This window comes from Mustela lutreola, chromosome 2 (assembly GCF_030435805.1).
Source record: "Mustela lutreola isolate mMusLut2 chromosome 2, mMusLut2.pri, whole genome shotgun sequence".
Lineage (NCBI taxonomy): Eukaryota > Metazoa > Chordata > Mammalia > Carnivora > Mustelidae > Mustela > Mustela lutreola.
In genome coordinates this window covers 7,924,776-7,942,185 of record NC_081291.1, presented here as the reverse complement: position 1 = coordinate 7,942,185, position 17,410 = coordinate 7,924,776, and the positions used below count along the sequence as shown (strand labels likewise).

General features: G+C 48.9%; 1 protein-coding gene across 1 annotated transcript; it reads right to left on the bottom strand.

The window, feature by feature from the left end:
* Nucleotides 1-569: 569 nt before the first annotated feature.
* Nucleotides 570-8,698, bottom strand: QTRT1 (queuine tRNA-ribosyltransferase catalytic subunit 1). Its single transcript, XM_059159985.1, has 10 exons — nt 8,419-8,698; nt 8,182-8,250; nt 7,955-8,093; nt 5,093-5,171; nt 4,895-5,010; nt 2,721-2,859; nt 2,370-2,445; nt 2,151-2,260; nt 1,975-2,062; nt 570-1,877 (listed from the first exon to the last, which is right to left on the bottom strand). The coding sequence occupies exons 1-10, from the start codon at nt 8,659-8,661 to the stop codon at nt 1,725-1,727; spliced, it is 1,212 nt and encodes a 403-aa protein (XP_059015968.1). The 5' UTR covers nt 8,662-8,698; the 3' UTR covers nt 570-1,724.
* Nucleotides 8,699-17,410: the final 8,712 nt, after the last annotated feature.

Here is a 17,410-nt window from a genome sequence, read left to right as displayed (position 1 = left end):
CTCATTTTCATTCCTGTAAAGTCCCACCTCCACGTTTTTGCAAATGCTATGCCCTTTCCTAGGATTACCTTCCGCTCACGCCCCGACTTGATTCCGCTACCGCCTGTAACGTTGTTCCCCTGCCTCTTCAACTTGAGCGTTTCGTGACCTTTTCGAGTACCCAATGAAACTCAACGGATCCTCTCCCCCAAGTAAAGATATTATTTTGCAGTCGGTGTTGGGGGTTCTGGGAACTAGGAATCTTGACCTCATGGGGAAAAAAGCCAGGGATAGGTGGAAGTATTTTATATAGTGATCTGATTCCCCTGGGCATAGATTGGCCAGAGAGAAGCCCAATAAGGAGTCAGATGAAACGGAGGTAGGGAAAGGGACTGATGAGGCAGTAACAGGGAATGGCAGTAGCCAATGGTAGATGCCTGCTCCAAGACCTAAAACCCGGGTCCCAGAGAGGTGGGCAAAAAGTCAACCGACAAGGTTTCGCATTGCAGCCTTGACCGCAGTGACGGAAGCCTGGAAACACCCTACATCCCCTTCGCTGAGCTCGTTAAATAAATACTGTGCAACAGCTGTAAGACAGGAAGTCTTCATGTTCTGACGTGTAAACAATTTGAAATATACTCAGAGGGGAAAAAAAAAGGTACAGAATTGCACACAAAGGGCGCCCGCATTCTTGAAAAATATATATACATGGAAAATCTCTGGGAGAATACACAAACCGATCAAATAGTTTCATTTTTATGCTATTAGAATACTGGATCCTACACATTGTACACAGGATTACCTTTTCAATATAAAAACCCATTATCTTCTCTTCTAAGAGCACCAGCTCTATAATTGGCCCCATCTAGGTTAGATCATGTGCCTATTTTTTTGCTCACTTCATTCCTCTGAACCTGTCTCATCAGTAACATGGGACTGCAGCTACAAATGCTTTACAAAGTTGCAAGAATTAAACACACAAAGCACTACTTAGAACAGTACTAGGGGAGTGCCTGGGTGGCTCAGTGGGTTAAGCCTCTCCCTTCTACTCAGGTCATGGTCTCAGAGTCCTAGGATCAAGCCCCACATTGGGCTCTCTGTTCAGCGGGGAGCCTGCTTCCCCCTCTCTGTGTGCCTCTCTGCCTACTTGTGATCTCTCTCTGTCAAATAAATAAATAAAATCTTAAAACAACAACAACAACAACAACAGCGTAAGCATCTGCTAGATCACACCTACTGTCACCATCACTGTGTTTACTGACAGCAAAATTAAGCCATGCGTCAAGAGTCAAGGCTCAGAGCAGGAGCTCCGGAGCCAGGGGCTTCCTCTCAGTGGTGACCTTGGACAAGCTACTTTCCCTCTCTGCCTATTTCCTCACCTGTGGAAAGTTGGGGAACAAGTACCCACCCTCAGGCTGGCTGGGGGGCCTGAGCCACGGGAAAAAGGACGCATCTCCTGTGCTGGGGTACGTCCTACATGCCAGGCTGCGCCAGATGGTTTCCAGAGAACAGCTATTGCCAAGGTCACTTATTATTATTATCAATGGGGGGAGCGGGGGGGGGGCATGGAACTGGACACAACATGGCAATGACACATTGGCTACAGGGACACTCAGAAGAAGAGGACCAAGACAGGCCACCTTCCCAAGAAGGCACAGATAACACTCTAAATTAGAATAATAATAATAATAAAAAAAATCCTTCGGTACCTCCCAGTCCCTCTCCTCCTGCCCCCCCAAACCAGATCAACTCAGAGTGATCCCCACCGAGGCCAGGGCTTCAGTGGCCCAGGTGGGACAGAGGGTGGGGTCCCCGTACATGGTGCCCATGAAGTCCCGGACAAAGTCAGGGAAGCGCTTCTCCACGATGCTGGCCCTCACGGCGCTCATCAGCTGCAGCTGCGGGGGGTGGGGGAGAATGTCAGCCAAGGTATCAGCCAGGGGGGCCCCAGGACCCTCCCCAGTCCCGCCCCCAGGGCCTGGCCCACCCGGGCACCTGGTAGGCAATATTGTGGACGGTGAGGTGATGCAGGGCGGCCGTGTTGTCACTGTGCAGCAGAGCGTGCAGGAAGGCCCGGCTGTGCCTGTGGACAGGAGGCTGGGGCTCAGCCCCACGGCGTCCTGCTGCCGTCCACACCCTTCCCCAGCACCCCCGGGCCCAGCTTCCCCTACTTCTGGCAGGTGGGACAGGCACAGTCGTTGTCTATGGGCCGGAAGTCCTTCTCATACTGCTTCTTCTTCAGCTGCAGGTTCCCGGTGGGCACCAAAGCTGAGCCAAAGCGCTGGGGGAGGGGTGGACGAGGGCAAAGGGGGGGGTGTCAACCAGGTCTTCATCCGCACCGTCCCCCCCACCCTGCCCCCACCCCGTCTGCCCCCTGCCCAGGGCCTCACCGCCGTCCGCGTGGGGAAGACGCAGTCGAACATGTCACATCCGAGAGCCACGCAGACCACCAGATCGGTGGCATAGCTGAGGGGACGGCCGTGGCAGGAGGGAGCAGAGAACCTTGCGCCCTGCTCACACACTCAGGTCTCCCCCCGCCCTGCAGACACCCCGACTCCCCGGACACGGGGCCACCTTCCCCCCCCCCACAACCGCCCCGCCCCTAGAGGAAGGCTGTGTCCTCCTCCAGTCCCCACCCCCCAGGCAGCGCTGTGTCCTTCTACCAACACGAGCCCCGGCAGGAGTGCCCAGGAACCTGCTTGCTCCCCACAGGTAGGGCCGGGTTCCCTCCCTCCACATACCCGACCCCCATCAGGTAGCGAGGCTTGTCCTTAGGCAGCCTTGAGGTGCTCAGCGCCACCATCCTCCAGAACTGGCCCTTGCTTTCGCCCCCGCTCAGGCCCCCGATGGCGAAGCCCGGCACGTCCCTCTTGGTCATCTCTGGGGGTACAGGGCAAGGTGAGCGGCCACCAGGCAAAAGAAAATACGCCTCCTCCTCAGCAGCCCCGGGGCAGACCCTGCCCAGACATCCACAGTCCCTCGGGAAGAAGGGGGGGGGAGTGTCTGTCTGTCTGTCTGTCTAAAGGTTGCTGGTGGTCTCAGCTCTCATTTGTTGGGCGCCTGCCGCGTGTGACGCCCCCTCCCCTCCTGCAATCCTCAGGACAGGCCCACGGCCTCTGCTCCCTTCACCGACACCGAAGACGGCACCAGGTATGTTTTGAAACTGAGCATTTCCAAGATTCTAGAATCTAGAACATCCCATGGGCTGGGTAATAGTCTGTCCTCAAACTCTGTAACGTTTCAGCGGCCGAACATGTAGAGACTCCCACCAACTGGGGTAAATAACCCCACAGGTCTGGGCTGGCCACCAAAGGAGTTAGGTGCAAATTTCCAAGCGTTCTACATTTTAAAAGTGAGCCACTAGGCCCCAGAAAGGCAGCTCTGCGCCATTGTTGGGGTGTTCAGGGTCTCGACGCTGGCCCGAGGCTGCATATGCCAGAGGCTGTATTTGAACCCAGGTCCAGCCTCCGAGCCCAGTTGTGTCTGGGGCCCCAGTTGCCTAGTTCCACCTAGGCACGGCATTGACAAAATAGACCCAGTCCAAGGGGCAGTTTTCAAAGCTGGAACAAGCAGCCGAATCCATGGGGTAGGGGGACCAGTTGTTCAAATGTGGCCTCCCAGCCCCTCCCTGCGGACCCTGATCCAGTCGTGGGGAGAAGCCAGACAGCACTGGTACAGGTGAGCTTGGAGCATTTTAGAAGCAGCATCAGCGTGGCGGCAAACCGAATCTGCTAGGGCAAGACCAGCGTGGTTTGTTGTTGTTTTTTTTTTAAATGAGCGAACAGAGAATGCCAGGAAATGTTCCACACGTTAAGGCTAATGTTTCCTGAAGTCTTGGTTTCTGCTTTCATCTATGTCCACACATACTGAGCTGTGACAGGAAATGTGTCTCTGCCTGGGGCGGGGGGGTCTCTGTTAAAAAGACTTACTGGACTGGGAGCTGGGCACAGCTTGAGAAGAAAAGGAACTACAGCAAGGATGTCCTGCATAACGGTATACACGGATGCCAGGCGGAGGCCCAAGACTTTGGACAGACTTTCCTGTTTATCCTCTCACTTCGACCCATGACACTGGGAACATGTGCCCATTTTACAGAGGCAAAAAGGGAACCTCAGAGAGGCCAAGCCACTAACCCAAGGGTGCACAGCTATGAAGCAAGAGATCAGAGGTCTGGATCTGGCCAGCCAAACTCTAGGACTCAGAGTCTTGCCTGTGACGCTTCATTGCCTTTGAGTCCTCATTTCTATCTCCCTTTTGTCTCCATGGCCACGGCCTTCGTGTAGGCCTGTCTCTCTTCCCCTGGGCAAATACTCCGGCCTCCTTATGGGCTTTCTGCTTCCTATCCTACAGGGATATGTTCCATGATGCCTCTTGGTCGCTGTCACTCTCCCACTCAATAGCCCTCCATGGCTCCCCAGTACCTCAGTGAGGTATCCCAGGGCCTCCCATGTCAGCACAATGCCCTGGGCCCCACCCCTCACTCTGGACCCTGGGGAGGAACCAGCACCTGCACCGGTTAATGCTGTGGGTTCTACAGCCCAAGAACTAGGTCTAAACCCCAGCTCTGCAACATCCAAGCTGCGTGGCTTTGGGGTAAGTGACTGTACAGCCCTGTGCTTCAGGTTCCTCTGCTGTAACCTTGGGAACCTGGGAGTTCCCACCTTATAGGATGGTTATGAAAACTCTGGATCAATCTGTGACCGGCCCACGGCATAGCATCCAGCGAACACCCCCCAACCGCCAGCTGTTGGAATGACTATCATTCGGCAAACATTCTAGTCTGTTCTGCCCCCGGGCCTTTGTTTCAGCTATTCCTTCCACCCCTCAATAACCACCATGCACACCATCACATGCCAGGCCCATGGGGGGCCCTCAGTGATGGACAAGCCCTGGATGGAACAGCTTATGGGTCTACCTTCGAGGCAGGTGGTCCGGAGATCCGCGTCTAGACCACCCTGGATGATGGCAAAGAGGTTTTGCTTGTCTGGTCGCTGATGGGCTGCGATGCACCGGTCCAGCCAGCGGATGGACCTGTGAGAGGGCCCAAATCATGAGCCGTAGGGGAAGCAGACAAGGCTACAGGACTAGGATCTGTTCCCTGACACACACATACCTGTACATAGCCTCCTCCACGCGTGGCCCTGTCACAGTACTGCTGACCACATCATCTAGTTGCATGATGATGTCCGAGCCTGGGGGGGTGAGACAGAAGCACCATCACTGGGGAAGCCTTCACGTCCTGCTGGGGATAAGCTGGACCTTCGAAGTGCCGCCCTGGGTCTTGCTGGCTTCCACACAGCCCCCTAGTCTGTTCATACAACAACCAGAGGGAGGTTCTGAAAATACCCATCGGATCTCGCCTCACCCCAGCTGAAACCCTGCCGGAGCACGGGGAATGAAATCCCACTCCGGCAGAATTAACCTTCGAGAGCAAAATGTTGTGTATACAAAGCAAACTGCCCTGGTGTGGCAGGCAATGGGACCCCGGGAGCCCAGGTGCCCATCAACAGGTGTCTGGCTCAGTAAGTCAGGGTCCAGCCCTTAACAATGTTCCTTTCCCACAATTCCAAAATCTAGAAACTTCTCAAAACCAAAGACTTTATCTCATGCCTACAGCATATCTAATTTGGCAGCAAAACCCAAGACAGTCATTATCTTTAATAAAATCCGATTTAGCAGGTGACTTATTCAGTCTCAAAAAGGAAAAAAAAAATCTGACATATACTACAACGTCATGGCCATTAGGCTCAGTGAACTAAGCCAGACACAAAATAATGACAAATACTGTATGATTCCATTTGTATGAGGTCCCTAGAGAAGTCTAGGGACAGGAAGTAGATGGCGGCAGCCAGAGGCTAAAGGAGAGGGATGGAGAGTCAGTGTTTAATAGGAACGGGGTTTCAGCTTCGCAGCATGAAGAGTTCTGGAGAAGGATGGTAGTGAACAGTTGCACAACAGTGTAAATGTGCTTAGTGCCACTAAATCAGACATTTAAACACGGTTAGAGTCAGGGCAGCTAGCTGGCTCAGTCAGCAGAGCTCACTGCTCTTGGTCTCACGGTCATGAGTTCAAACCCCACATGGGGCACCTGGCCTACTTAAGTAAATTTTAGAAATAATTTTTTTTTTAAGATTTTATTTATGTATTTGACAGACAGAGACCCCAAGTAGGCAGAGAGGCAGACAGAGAGAGAGGAGGAAGCAGGTTCCCTGCTGAGCAGAGAGCCCCATGCAGGGCCCCATCCCAGGACCCTGAAATCACAACCTGAGCCTAAGGCAGAGGTTTTAACCCACTGAGCCACCCAGGCGCCACCCACCATCTTTTTTTAATGGAAAGAGGGAAGTTTAACAGGGTGCTGCCCAGACCTACCAGGACACTATGTATGTTGCATTATCCTTCTAAAATACTACAATTCTGAATTAGCCTGAAGAATTTCAAATGAGGGGCTGTGGATTTATATGTGTTAGAAAAGCTCAGGGGAACATTGCCAAGACGCATCATTCCAGGAAAAAAGCACAGTGCACCACACAAACCAAAGATGGGCCAATTTGAGAATAAATATGGATCGATTCAACTGAAGAAATTGAGACACATCAAATACATCTAAACCCATGGTTAAATAAACAAATGAGTAAAAAAACAACCAACTCACAATTACATGGTCATCCTAAAAACACTAAAGATTCATTCATCCCTGCTAGAAGATGCTAAGTAATCAATCCATGAGAACTAGTAAATAAGGAAAAGAATGAATCCCACTCTTCCTATATAAATTGAACTACTTCTTCTCCCAGGAGCAGGTGAGGGACGTTTTTCTTTACAGAAATAACCCGGTTGGGGCGCCTGGGTGGCTCAGTGGGTTAAGCCTCTGCCTTAGGCTCAGGTCATGATCCCAGGGTCCTGGGTGGGCTCTCTGCTCAGCAGGGGGCCTGCTTCCTCCTCCCCCTCTGCCTGCCTCTCAGACTACTTGTGATCTCTCTGTCTGTCAAATAAATAAATTTTTTAAAAAGAAAAAAAAGAAATAACCTGGGTGATAGATGAAGGCCACTTTGGAACTCCTCATGGCATGAGAGTCCCAGGCAAAGAGCACAATGGCTCCCAGGGAGATCCCAGCAGAGGTGAGGCGCTCCCTGATGGAAATACACACACTGCAAAGCCCTCTGGCTACAGGAAACCAGAACCTAATTTGCACAAACCTCAAGATCTGACTACCAACTACAGTAAATCCAGAAGGCAGAAGAAGACTGTTACATGCATGGTGGGGATGCGATCAGCAAAATTCAGACCCTGGGACACCCTACGGGGGAAAGGAACTCCTCTCTTGAAGGAGCAAATTTATGAAAAAAATGAACGAACAAATGAATGAATGATGAATGAATGAATGAATGAATTGGCATCCAATAGGGAGACGGAGCCCCACCTCCAACCCCACTCTGCCTCCTCCCTCAGCAGGGCTCCGCTTGGGATGCTCTGCCTCTCCTCCTGGTCCTCCCCTCCTCTGTCCCAAATAAATAAATAAATAAAGTCTTTTCAAAAAGAAAGACGACAGGAAGGAGGTACAGCTAGAAACTACATAATGTGCACTATATACAATATATACCACAGAGAAATGGTCATTGTGTTTATCAAGGGATGAAGGATACTGATATAAACAGAAAGGACAGAAGGCTTCCCCCTTCGCCCTTTGTTGCTCTCATTATTTCTCATTATTAATCGTTGCCCCACTAATTTGCCATTTAAGAGAAAGAACAGCTTTAGAGATATGATAAAAGCTCCTACATGCCAGGCACTGTGTTAAGTGATGAACAAACATTAGGTCATTACTTCTGTGAACTATCCTCACTTGAGTTGGCTCCTCTGAAGCTCAGGCAGAGGGAGTGACTTACCCAAAACCGAGCATCCCCTAAGGACCCGGCCCGCCTCACCTCCCCACTCTAGAGGCAAGGCAAGAGCAGATGGCCCAGGATTCGCTCACCTAAAGCGTTCTGGATCTCCACGGACTTCTCCGGGCTCAGAAGGGTCTCGTCGCCATCGTAAGGGGAACGGAAGCGGACGCCCTCCTCCGTCACCTCGGAAAGGGACACCAGAGACACCATCTGGAAGCCGCCGCTGTCCTGAGGGAAATCCCACCGCAGGGCTGTCAGGGGGGTGGCGCCCTGGGAGCCCAGGCGCCCTGGGATCCCGGCCCCGACTCCACCTCACCGTCAGTAGATTGTGGGGCCAGTTCATGAAGCCGTGGAGACCGTGGGCTTTCTGGATCAGCTCGGGGCCCTGGGTCAGAAGAAAGGAACAGGTTAGTGGGGAGCATTACCCCGAGGGCTCATGTTGGAGGACAGGCCTGGCCACCTACGGTGCCTGCCGCTCCCTCCTGCCCATGCCTCGGAGGTGCCCGTACTCCCCACTACCTGCCATCTCCCCATCAAGGTAGAACCGACCCACCGGCCTCAGACCCAGATGATAGGTGTTGCCCAGGCAGATGCGGCAGCCCAGAGCGTCCAGCTGCTCGGCCGTGATGCCCTTCATAGTGGCCTGCGTGCCCACTGGCATGAACACCGGAGTGGCTACCGGCCCGTGCGGCAGCCGTAGCTCCCCTGCCCGGGCCCTGGATCGGCTGCACTCCGCCACCAGCCGCATGATCCGTGGGGCCGACTCCAGAGACGTCGGGCTGACTGCTGCCGCCATTTTAGCTAAGGGAACCACGTGGTCACTGCATCACTCTGGGCGGCGCCATGTTGATTAAAGTCACGTGAGGAAAGCCGCGGGCGGTCTCTTCGGAAGCGGGTGCGGGAACCATGGCAACGGACGCCAGTACGCTTGTCCCCGCGGAGCGGCTAATTAGTTCCCACCGGCTATGTCTGGTTTGTCCCACCGACACATAAATATTGTTATGGATTCGAATCCTACCCCGGTCACTTCTCTGCTCTACAATCAAAGCCTCTCTCCACGCGTTAATTTTCTCCTCTATAAAACGGGGCGAGTAATAGTGTTTTTGTATTAAAAACGTTGTGAAAGGGGTGCCTGGCTGGATCGGTCGGTAGAGCATACCACTCTTGACCTGGGGGATTTAGGTTCAAGTCCCACACTGGGTGTAGAGATTACTTAAAATCCTTTAACAAATCAATAGAAATAAACTTTGTAAAGATTGAGAAGCATGGATGTATAGAGATCTTAATAAGCTGCCTTGCACAAGCTTTTGTCTATCTTGCCCATTGATTTGTTCCAAGAACTTAGAACAGCTCCTAGCACACAGGACGTGCTCCATATACATTGGTTTATACGATGAAAACAAGAATCCCAGATTTATAGAACAGACTCGAGACTCAGAACCTAGCCACATTTATACGTTCATTTATTTATATGTTCATTATACCTACTAGTGCCAGCCTTCACACCGCACAAAGATGAGAAAGGCTGGGTCATGGATTTATTGAGTACTGTGTCCTACTAATACTAACAAAATATTATGTGTTATATTATTGTTGTTGAAAATGGAGCTGATATCTGTCCCAGCCAGCAGAGGGCAGCATTGCCCCCAGAATCCTTCTGCTCAGTGGCTCACTGGCCTAAACTGCGCGGATCTGAGCAAGCTCTGACCTTCAAAGAGCCTTGGGCTAATGATGCCGACTTTTCTGAGCGGTGGACAGTCTTCGCTGAGGCCAAGGCCTGAAAACGCCCAACCATGAGGCCCACCCCAGGGCCTTTGCACTAGCTATTGCCTTTACCTGCAATACTCTTCCTTTCTGATTTTCCCATGGCTGGCTCGTATTTTATCAGTTGCTCCTGGCTTCCCCAATTTTAGTAACCAACGCTCCACCTGTATCATGTTGCTTGTAACTCTGTATCACTCTGTATCATGTTGCTTGTAACTCCTATTGTGCTTGTAAAACCTCTATACATCGATAGTGCTCAAATTTGTATTTTCAGTGTAGTCCTCTCTCATTGAACTCCCATCTCCTCTTTACAGATGCCTCCTTGACATCTCCACGGGGTGTGTGTCTATACTCAAACTCCAGATGTCTGAAACAAAGCTCCTGATTGTCCCCCCAAGCTGGCCTATGTCCTTCCATCTTCCTCTTCTCAGTAATGGCAGCTCAATCCTTCCAGGAACTCAGACCAGAAATGGGTGGGTAGTCCTTGAGCTCTCATTCTGACCCAGCCACCAGCATCTCTTACCTGGATTCTTACAGTAAATGGCTCACTGGTCTTGTGGCTTCTGTTCTTTACTCCCTAAACAATACACCTGAAGATATTTTAAAGGACATGCTTTGAGCATTTCACCATTATGTATGATATCTACTGTAAGTTTTTGGAAGATGCACCATATCAAGTAAAGAAAGGACACTGGATGGGGGTGCCTGGGTGGCTCAGACGGTTAAGCATCTGCTTTTGGCTCGGGCCCTGATTCCAGGGCTCTCTGCTGAGCAGGAAGCCTGCTTCTCCCTCTCCCTCTGCCTGCCCCTTCCCTCTCCCTCTCTCCCCTGCTCTCAAATAAATTTTTTACTAGTTCATTAACAGATTTTTGTTGTAAATAAATATTGTATGCTTTTTCAGTATCTGAGATAGCCATATTATTTGGCTCATTTAATCTAAAATGTCCAATGACATAAATTTATTTTATTTACTAACACATTTATTTCCATTCCTGTATAAGCCCACCTTGGTCATGGTATCTTTTTATATACTATGGCATTTGACATTAATTTTAATTAATATCTTAGTAAAACTTTTGCATCCCATCTCTTTTAAATTACATTGGTCCCTACTCTTCCTGTCTTGTACTGTCTTTGCCTGAGTTTGGTGTTCAAATGCCTATTTGCTGGAAGAAATTCTGCGAGATTGGAATTACCTCTTTCTGGAATATTTTATTGGCCTTGCTTGTATATCCATCTAGTTATGTTGTTTTCACAGAAGAAATATCTGTAGCTACTGATTTAAGGGATTGTTTTGTTTTGTTGTTTAATTTTTAAGATACACTCTATGGCCAACATGGAGCTCCAATTCGGGACCCCAAGAGTGATCAAGAGTCACCTGTTCTACCGACTGAGCCAGCCTGGCGACCCACCTTGGTTCTTGAAAGACAGTCTCAGGGCACCTGGGTGGCCCATTCCGGTAAGAGGCAGCCTCTTGATCTCAGTTCAGGTCTTGATCTCAGGGTGCTGAGTGCCAGCCCCGTGTTGGGCTCCACGCCCAGCCTTGAGACTACTTAAAAATCATCATCATGACATGGGGCGCCTGGGTGATTCAATGAATTAAGGTCTGCCTTCGCCTAGGGTCACGATCTCAGGATCCTGGGATGGAGCCCCACATGGGGCTCTCTGCTCAGCAGGGAGCCTGCTTCCCCTCTCTCTCTGCCTGCTGCTCTGCCCACTTGTGACCTCTCTCTCTGTGCCAAATAAATAAATAAAATCTTTTTGAAAAAGAATTAGAAGTAGGTAGGGTCTTGGGTGGCGGTGGAAACGTGGGGAGCCGGGCCAGCCTGGCCAGCATGCCCTCCACTTCTGCGAGAGCGTCCGCGGAGGGGTCTCCAGGAGCAGAACCAGCGGATTTTGTCGCGGCTGCTGGGCTGCGGGGCGGTTCTCGCGGAGCCCGTGGCGGCCCCGAGCTGGGCGCAGTTCGGGAAGAAGTTGCAAGGGTGAGTGTGACGCAGTCTCATCCACGTGCGGGACCTGGCCTGGCTGCGCCTGCCCGGCAGACCTGGTGGTGACGGAAGTGACCCAGCCATCGCAGGGTGTAGGGTATGAACTGGGCGCGGGTTAGCGAATAAGCGAATCCTGTGCCTTTTCCATCCGCGGTCATGATCCCGGGAGCGGCAGACGGCTCGAGGTTCCAGGTGTTGGACTATGAAGGGGAACAGGTGGAGGTCACACTGGATGGCTACTTAGAAGTTGACCCTCCCTAACAGGTGGCTGGCTGCCTCCCTGACCCAACCGCTTTACCTAACCCCATTTCCTTCTGTTTCTCTAATCCCAGACTGTGCTTTAGGGCCCCTTCTTCTCCCTTAGCCCTGGTTACAAATTAACAGGTATGTTTAAAATTCTAAGGAAGAGGGCGACTGGGTGACTCCGTGGGTTAAGCGTATGCCTCGGGCTCGGGTCATGATCCCAGAATCCAGGGATGAGTCTGGAGCCCCGCATCAAGGTCACTGCTCAGGGGGGAGCCTCTTCCTTCCTCCGCCTGCGGTTCCCTCTGCTTGTGCAATCTCTCTCTCCCTCTGACAAATAAATAAATAAAATCTTAAGTAAAATAAAATAAAATTCTTGGGGAAACAAAAGAACTAGGATCTCAACCAAAATGCTATTTCTTGTGATCTTACTGGTTTCCTTCTTTCTTTTTTATTTATTATTTATTTTTTAAAAGATTTTATTTATTATTTACTTAACAGAGACCACAAGTAGGCAGAGAGGCAGGCAGAGAGACAGGGGGAAGCAGGATCCCCGCTGAGCAGAGAGCCCCATGCGAGGCTGGATCCTAGGACCCCGGGATCATGACCTGAGTGGAAGGCAGAGGCTTTAACCCACTGAGCCCCCCAGGCACCCCAGTTTCTTTCTTTCTTTAAAGTCATTCTTTTTTGTCATTTTGCAGTTTTATCTAGTGTGTCTCGGGGTGGATTTCTTGTAATTTATCCTATTTGAGATTCCTTCAAATTATTGGATCTGGTGATCAGAGCCTTTCCATAATTTTGGAAATGCTCAGTTGTTCTTTAAAGGGCTGCCCTTGCCCCAAAGAGCCTCAACACAGGGGGCTGAGAGCAGGACAAGAAATGCTGAGGTGTTACCCATCCTGAGAAGATAACCCCCATCTGGGGGCTAAGGGTGAACCAACCTTATTCGCCTGGGTGCGCCAGTCTGACCCGGAGTTTCCATCTCGCTGAACTGGTAGAAGAAACGGAGGCAAAAATATCAAATACCAGAAACACTCACTATTCTAACTGAACCATCTCATAGATTTTCTTGAATGGTTCCTTCCTCATTTACTGTATGCCCTTGGGAACTTCCAGAAATGTTCAGTGGTTCTAATTTTAACACTTTTCACCAGTTTCACTGGGGAGGGGGTCTGCGAAGATCCTCATGCTCGCATGCGGGAAAATTCCCTTTTAATATTTTTTGATGTTTCTGTTTCCCATTCAAATATCAAATACATTTGAGGGGTGCCTGGCTGGTGCAGGCAGTAGAGCATGCAACTCTTGATCTCGGAGTTGTGAGTTCAAGTCCCACGTTGGGTGTAGAGATTACAATTCTTAAATACATTTGAAATATACACATATATCAAATCATTATGTTGTATATTTAAAACTAATACAGGGCTGCTTGGCTGGCTCCATTGGTAGAGCATGAAGCTTTTTTTTTTTTTTTTTTTTTTTTTTTTTAGGATTTTAAAATTTATTTCAGAGAAAGAGGTGCAGAGCCTGAGCAGGAGGGGCAGAGGGAGAGGGAATGAGAATCTCAAGCAGATTCTTTGCTGAGTGCAGAGCCCAAGTGGACCTGGATTCCATGGTCCTGAGATCAGGACCAGAAGTGAAACCAACTGTGCTCTCCAGGAGCCCCGGCATGCAACTCTTGATCTCAGGGTTATGAATTCGAGCCCCACATTGACATAGATTTTACTTTCAACAAATAAACAAATAACCAAGCAAATAAAACCAACACAATGTTATATGTCAATTATATCTCAATAAAACTGGGGGGAATCGCTTAGCAAATATGAAAAAGGTTAAAATGATAAATTTTATATTTTAAATATTTTTCCACAGTAAAGTTTGTTTCACAGTACAAATTTATTTCAAGAAATGAAACTAGGTATACATACACACAAAAATACAACAAATACAATGAAAAATTTGAAAACAGAGGAGTGTAATAAGCTTTACTGAGGATTCAATTTTCATTAAATAAGCTTTAAGGTTTTAAAATAGATAACATATGGGGCACCTGGCTGTCTCAGTTGCAAGAGCATACAACTCTTCGTCTCAGGGTCATGGGTTCGAGCCTCACACTGGGTGCACAAATTACTTTAAAAATAATTAATATCTAAAATAGATAATAGGGGTGCCTTGGTGGCCCAGTAGTTAAGCGTTTGCCTTTGGCTCAAGTCATGATCCAAGGGTCCTGAGATCGAGCCCCATGCTCAGCAGGGAACCTGCTTCTTCTTCTCCCACTCCCCATGCTTGTGTTCCCTCTCTCGCTGTCTCTCTCTGCCAAATAAATAAATAAGAATCTTAAAAAAATAAAATAGATAATATATAACCACGTCTTTTTTTAAAAATGGCGATGAAATGTATGCTGTGGATTATCTTTCCCACTCATGTCCCCTGTCAAAACTGTTCTCATCTCTTACTATTAAATAATGGTAAGTATTCATTCTTGTCTATACTCACACTCATCAGCATATGTTAGCAAATATGTATTTTCTTCCTGTTGCTGCTGTTGTTTTTGATTGATTCATTTAGATATACTATGGGGTTTTTTTTCATCATCTACAAAGCTTTAATACTTCAATACTTTTTACAAATGGAGCCTTTGAACTGCCATTTTCCACTCGTCATAGATCATTCTCTCCTGAAATTACCTCATAGATCATTCTCTCCTGGAATTACCTCAACAACATTCCCAACATTATTATTTACTCGAAATGTAAATTTCATAATAGTTATTTGATAATTTGATAGCAAAGCAGGAACAGCAGGAAGCCTGCTTATCCCTCTCTTTCTGCCTGTTGCTCCCCCGATTGTGGTCTCTGTCAAATAAATAAGTAAAATATTTTTAAAAAATCATTATACCACACATAGTCCTTTGATCTACTTTATGTTTCCTAGAATTACGTGTCTAAGATTTATTTGTGTCTTATTTAGTTGTGGTCCATTCTTTTCTTCTGCAAATCAACAGACCATCAGGTATTAGTATAAATATACCACCTTGTACTTATTCATTCTCTAGTCAATGAACTTGTGAGCTTTTCAGTGTCTTTTATTTTTTTGTTTTAGCTATTATAAATAGTTCTGCTGTGAACATCTGTGTATGCATCTCATTGTACACCTGTGAAAGTATCCTAGGAATAGACTTGCAAGACCCTAGACAGAATGGATATTCAACTTCACTAAGCAGTACCAACTTTTATTGAGGTGATCACAGCAATCGACGACACCTACAATTGCGGTGTAAGAAAACTTCCTTGTGTCAGACACTAAACTAACTGTGCCACCCAGGAACTCTAGTGTGCAGCTCTTGATTTCAGGGTCCTGAGTTTGAGCCCTACTTGAGTGTGGAGATTATTTTTATTTTTTAATATTTCATCTATTTTTTTGTCAGAGAGAGTGAGAGAGAGCACAAGCAGTGGGAGCAGCAGAGGAGAAGCGGGGCTTGATCCCAGGACCCCCCGGGATCGTGACCTGAGCAGAATACAGAGGCTAAATGACTGAGCCACCCAGGTGTCCCGAGACTACTTTAAATGAAAAAAAAAAAATAAACAAATAAGGAATGTTTGTTAACTCTTCCATTTATCAGGGGAGGCTGAGTGGCTCAGTTGGTTAAGCCGCTGCCTTCTGCTCAGGTCATGATCTCAGGGTCCTAGTATCAAGTCCCCCATCAGGGGCCTTGCTCAGCAAGGAGCCTACTTCTCCCTCTGCCTCTGCCTCTCTCTCTCTCTCTCCATCTCTCATGAATAAATAAAATCTTTAAAAAAAAAAACACCTCTTCCATTTTCAGAATTCTTCAATTCTGTCAATCAGGTGTAAGTGAAATAGTGTCTCACTGGGGGTTTAGTTTGCATTTCTGTGATTCTTACTGAGGTTGGACATGTCTTCAGATGTTGGAACCATTTAGTGATGACTTAATTTGGTAGCAGCATTCAACATGGGTGAGCTGCTGAGTATTTCCTTTTTAAAATTTAGTGCTTTGAATGTATATGATGTTATATATATATATATATGTTATATATATATGTATATATATAATATATATATATATGAGATACATTCTTTTTTAAAAAAGTTTTTATTTATTCATGTGAGAAAGAGAGGGAGGGAGAGATAGCAGGAGCAGCAGGAGGGGTAGAGGGAGAAGCAGGCTCCCCGCTGAGCAGGGAGCCCAAGGTGGGACTTGATCCTGGGATCCTGGAATCATGACCCTAGCTGTAGGCAGATACTTAACCAACTGAGCCACTCAGGCGCCCAAAACAGACCACATCTCAGGTGGTGATGAGTGCCGGGGAATAAAGAGGGCAAGGGAAGAAAGATTTGGGAAGTGACTATTATTAAGTCGTCTCTATACCCAATGTGGGGCTCGAACTCATGACCTCAAGATCAAAAGTCATATGCTCTACCAGCTGAACCACCCAGGTGCCCCTGGGAGGTGACTATTTTATGTAGGCTGGTCAGGACCAGAATCACCAAGAAGGTGACATGAGATAACGTTAAGACCTGAAGCAGATTTGGGAGGAGCCATAATAAGATCTGAGAGAGAGAGGGGCGCCTGGCTGGCTCAGTTGGTGGAACGTGTGACTCTTAATCTCTGGATTGTGAGTTTGAACCCCACGTTGGGTATAATTACTTCAAAACAAAATCTTATAAAAAGAAAAGAAAAGCGGTATAATTACTTCAAAACAAAATCTTATAAAAAGAAAAGAAAAGCTCTCGGAGAGAGCATTTCAGGCAATGGGAACAGCGGGAGCAAAGGTCCTGAGGTGGGAATCTGTCTGGATTGTTTGCAGTGCAGCGGGGAGGTCGGTGTAGCTGGAGGGAGGGAGGGAAGGAAGCGAAGATGAGGGTGAGAAGGTCAGAGCGTGAGGCTCTGCAGGGCCTTTGGTTCTCAAAGAGGACTTCGGCTTCCCTCTGAGCCAGACAGGAGGGTGGGGTTCCTTACCAGAGCGTGAAGTGAAGCAAGCTCTTTCTATCACCAAGAGGTAAATTGGAGTGTGGAGGCGGGGTGCAGCTGAGATTCACTGACATCTGCTTTAGGGGTTTGAGCGCTGCTCAGCAGGAAGGCCTGGGGGCGCCAGAAGGCCACCACTATTCGAGAGGCGCTGGGAGTGCGGCTTCAGAACGCTGGACAGCGCCGCGAGCGTTGCCGGGAGACCAGGGACGCGGCGGCTCTGGGGGCGGAGCCTTGGGCTAGCGTCCTTTCCCAAGCGGTTGGCTACGAGCGCCAGGCGGGAGACACTTATGGGGGCAGGGCAGAGGGCGGAGCCTACAACAGCGCCCAATTAGAGTTCGCTGACGGCACAGAGGCGTGGCGTCTCGTGGCAGGCACTGCAGGGAGTGGCTCTCGTAGAACACTTCCGTTCCATTTGGGGTCTGGTGATTGGGCATAATCAGGGGAGGACGGCCGACCTAAAGGCGAATAGAACGTGGCTGGGTGAGGGAGTTGTCAGAGGCGGGGCCTGAAGCCGGCCTCTCCGCCTCTCGCGTGGAGGTCCTTGCACAGGTTAGAGGCGTGGC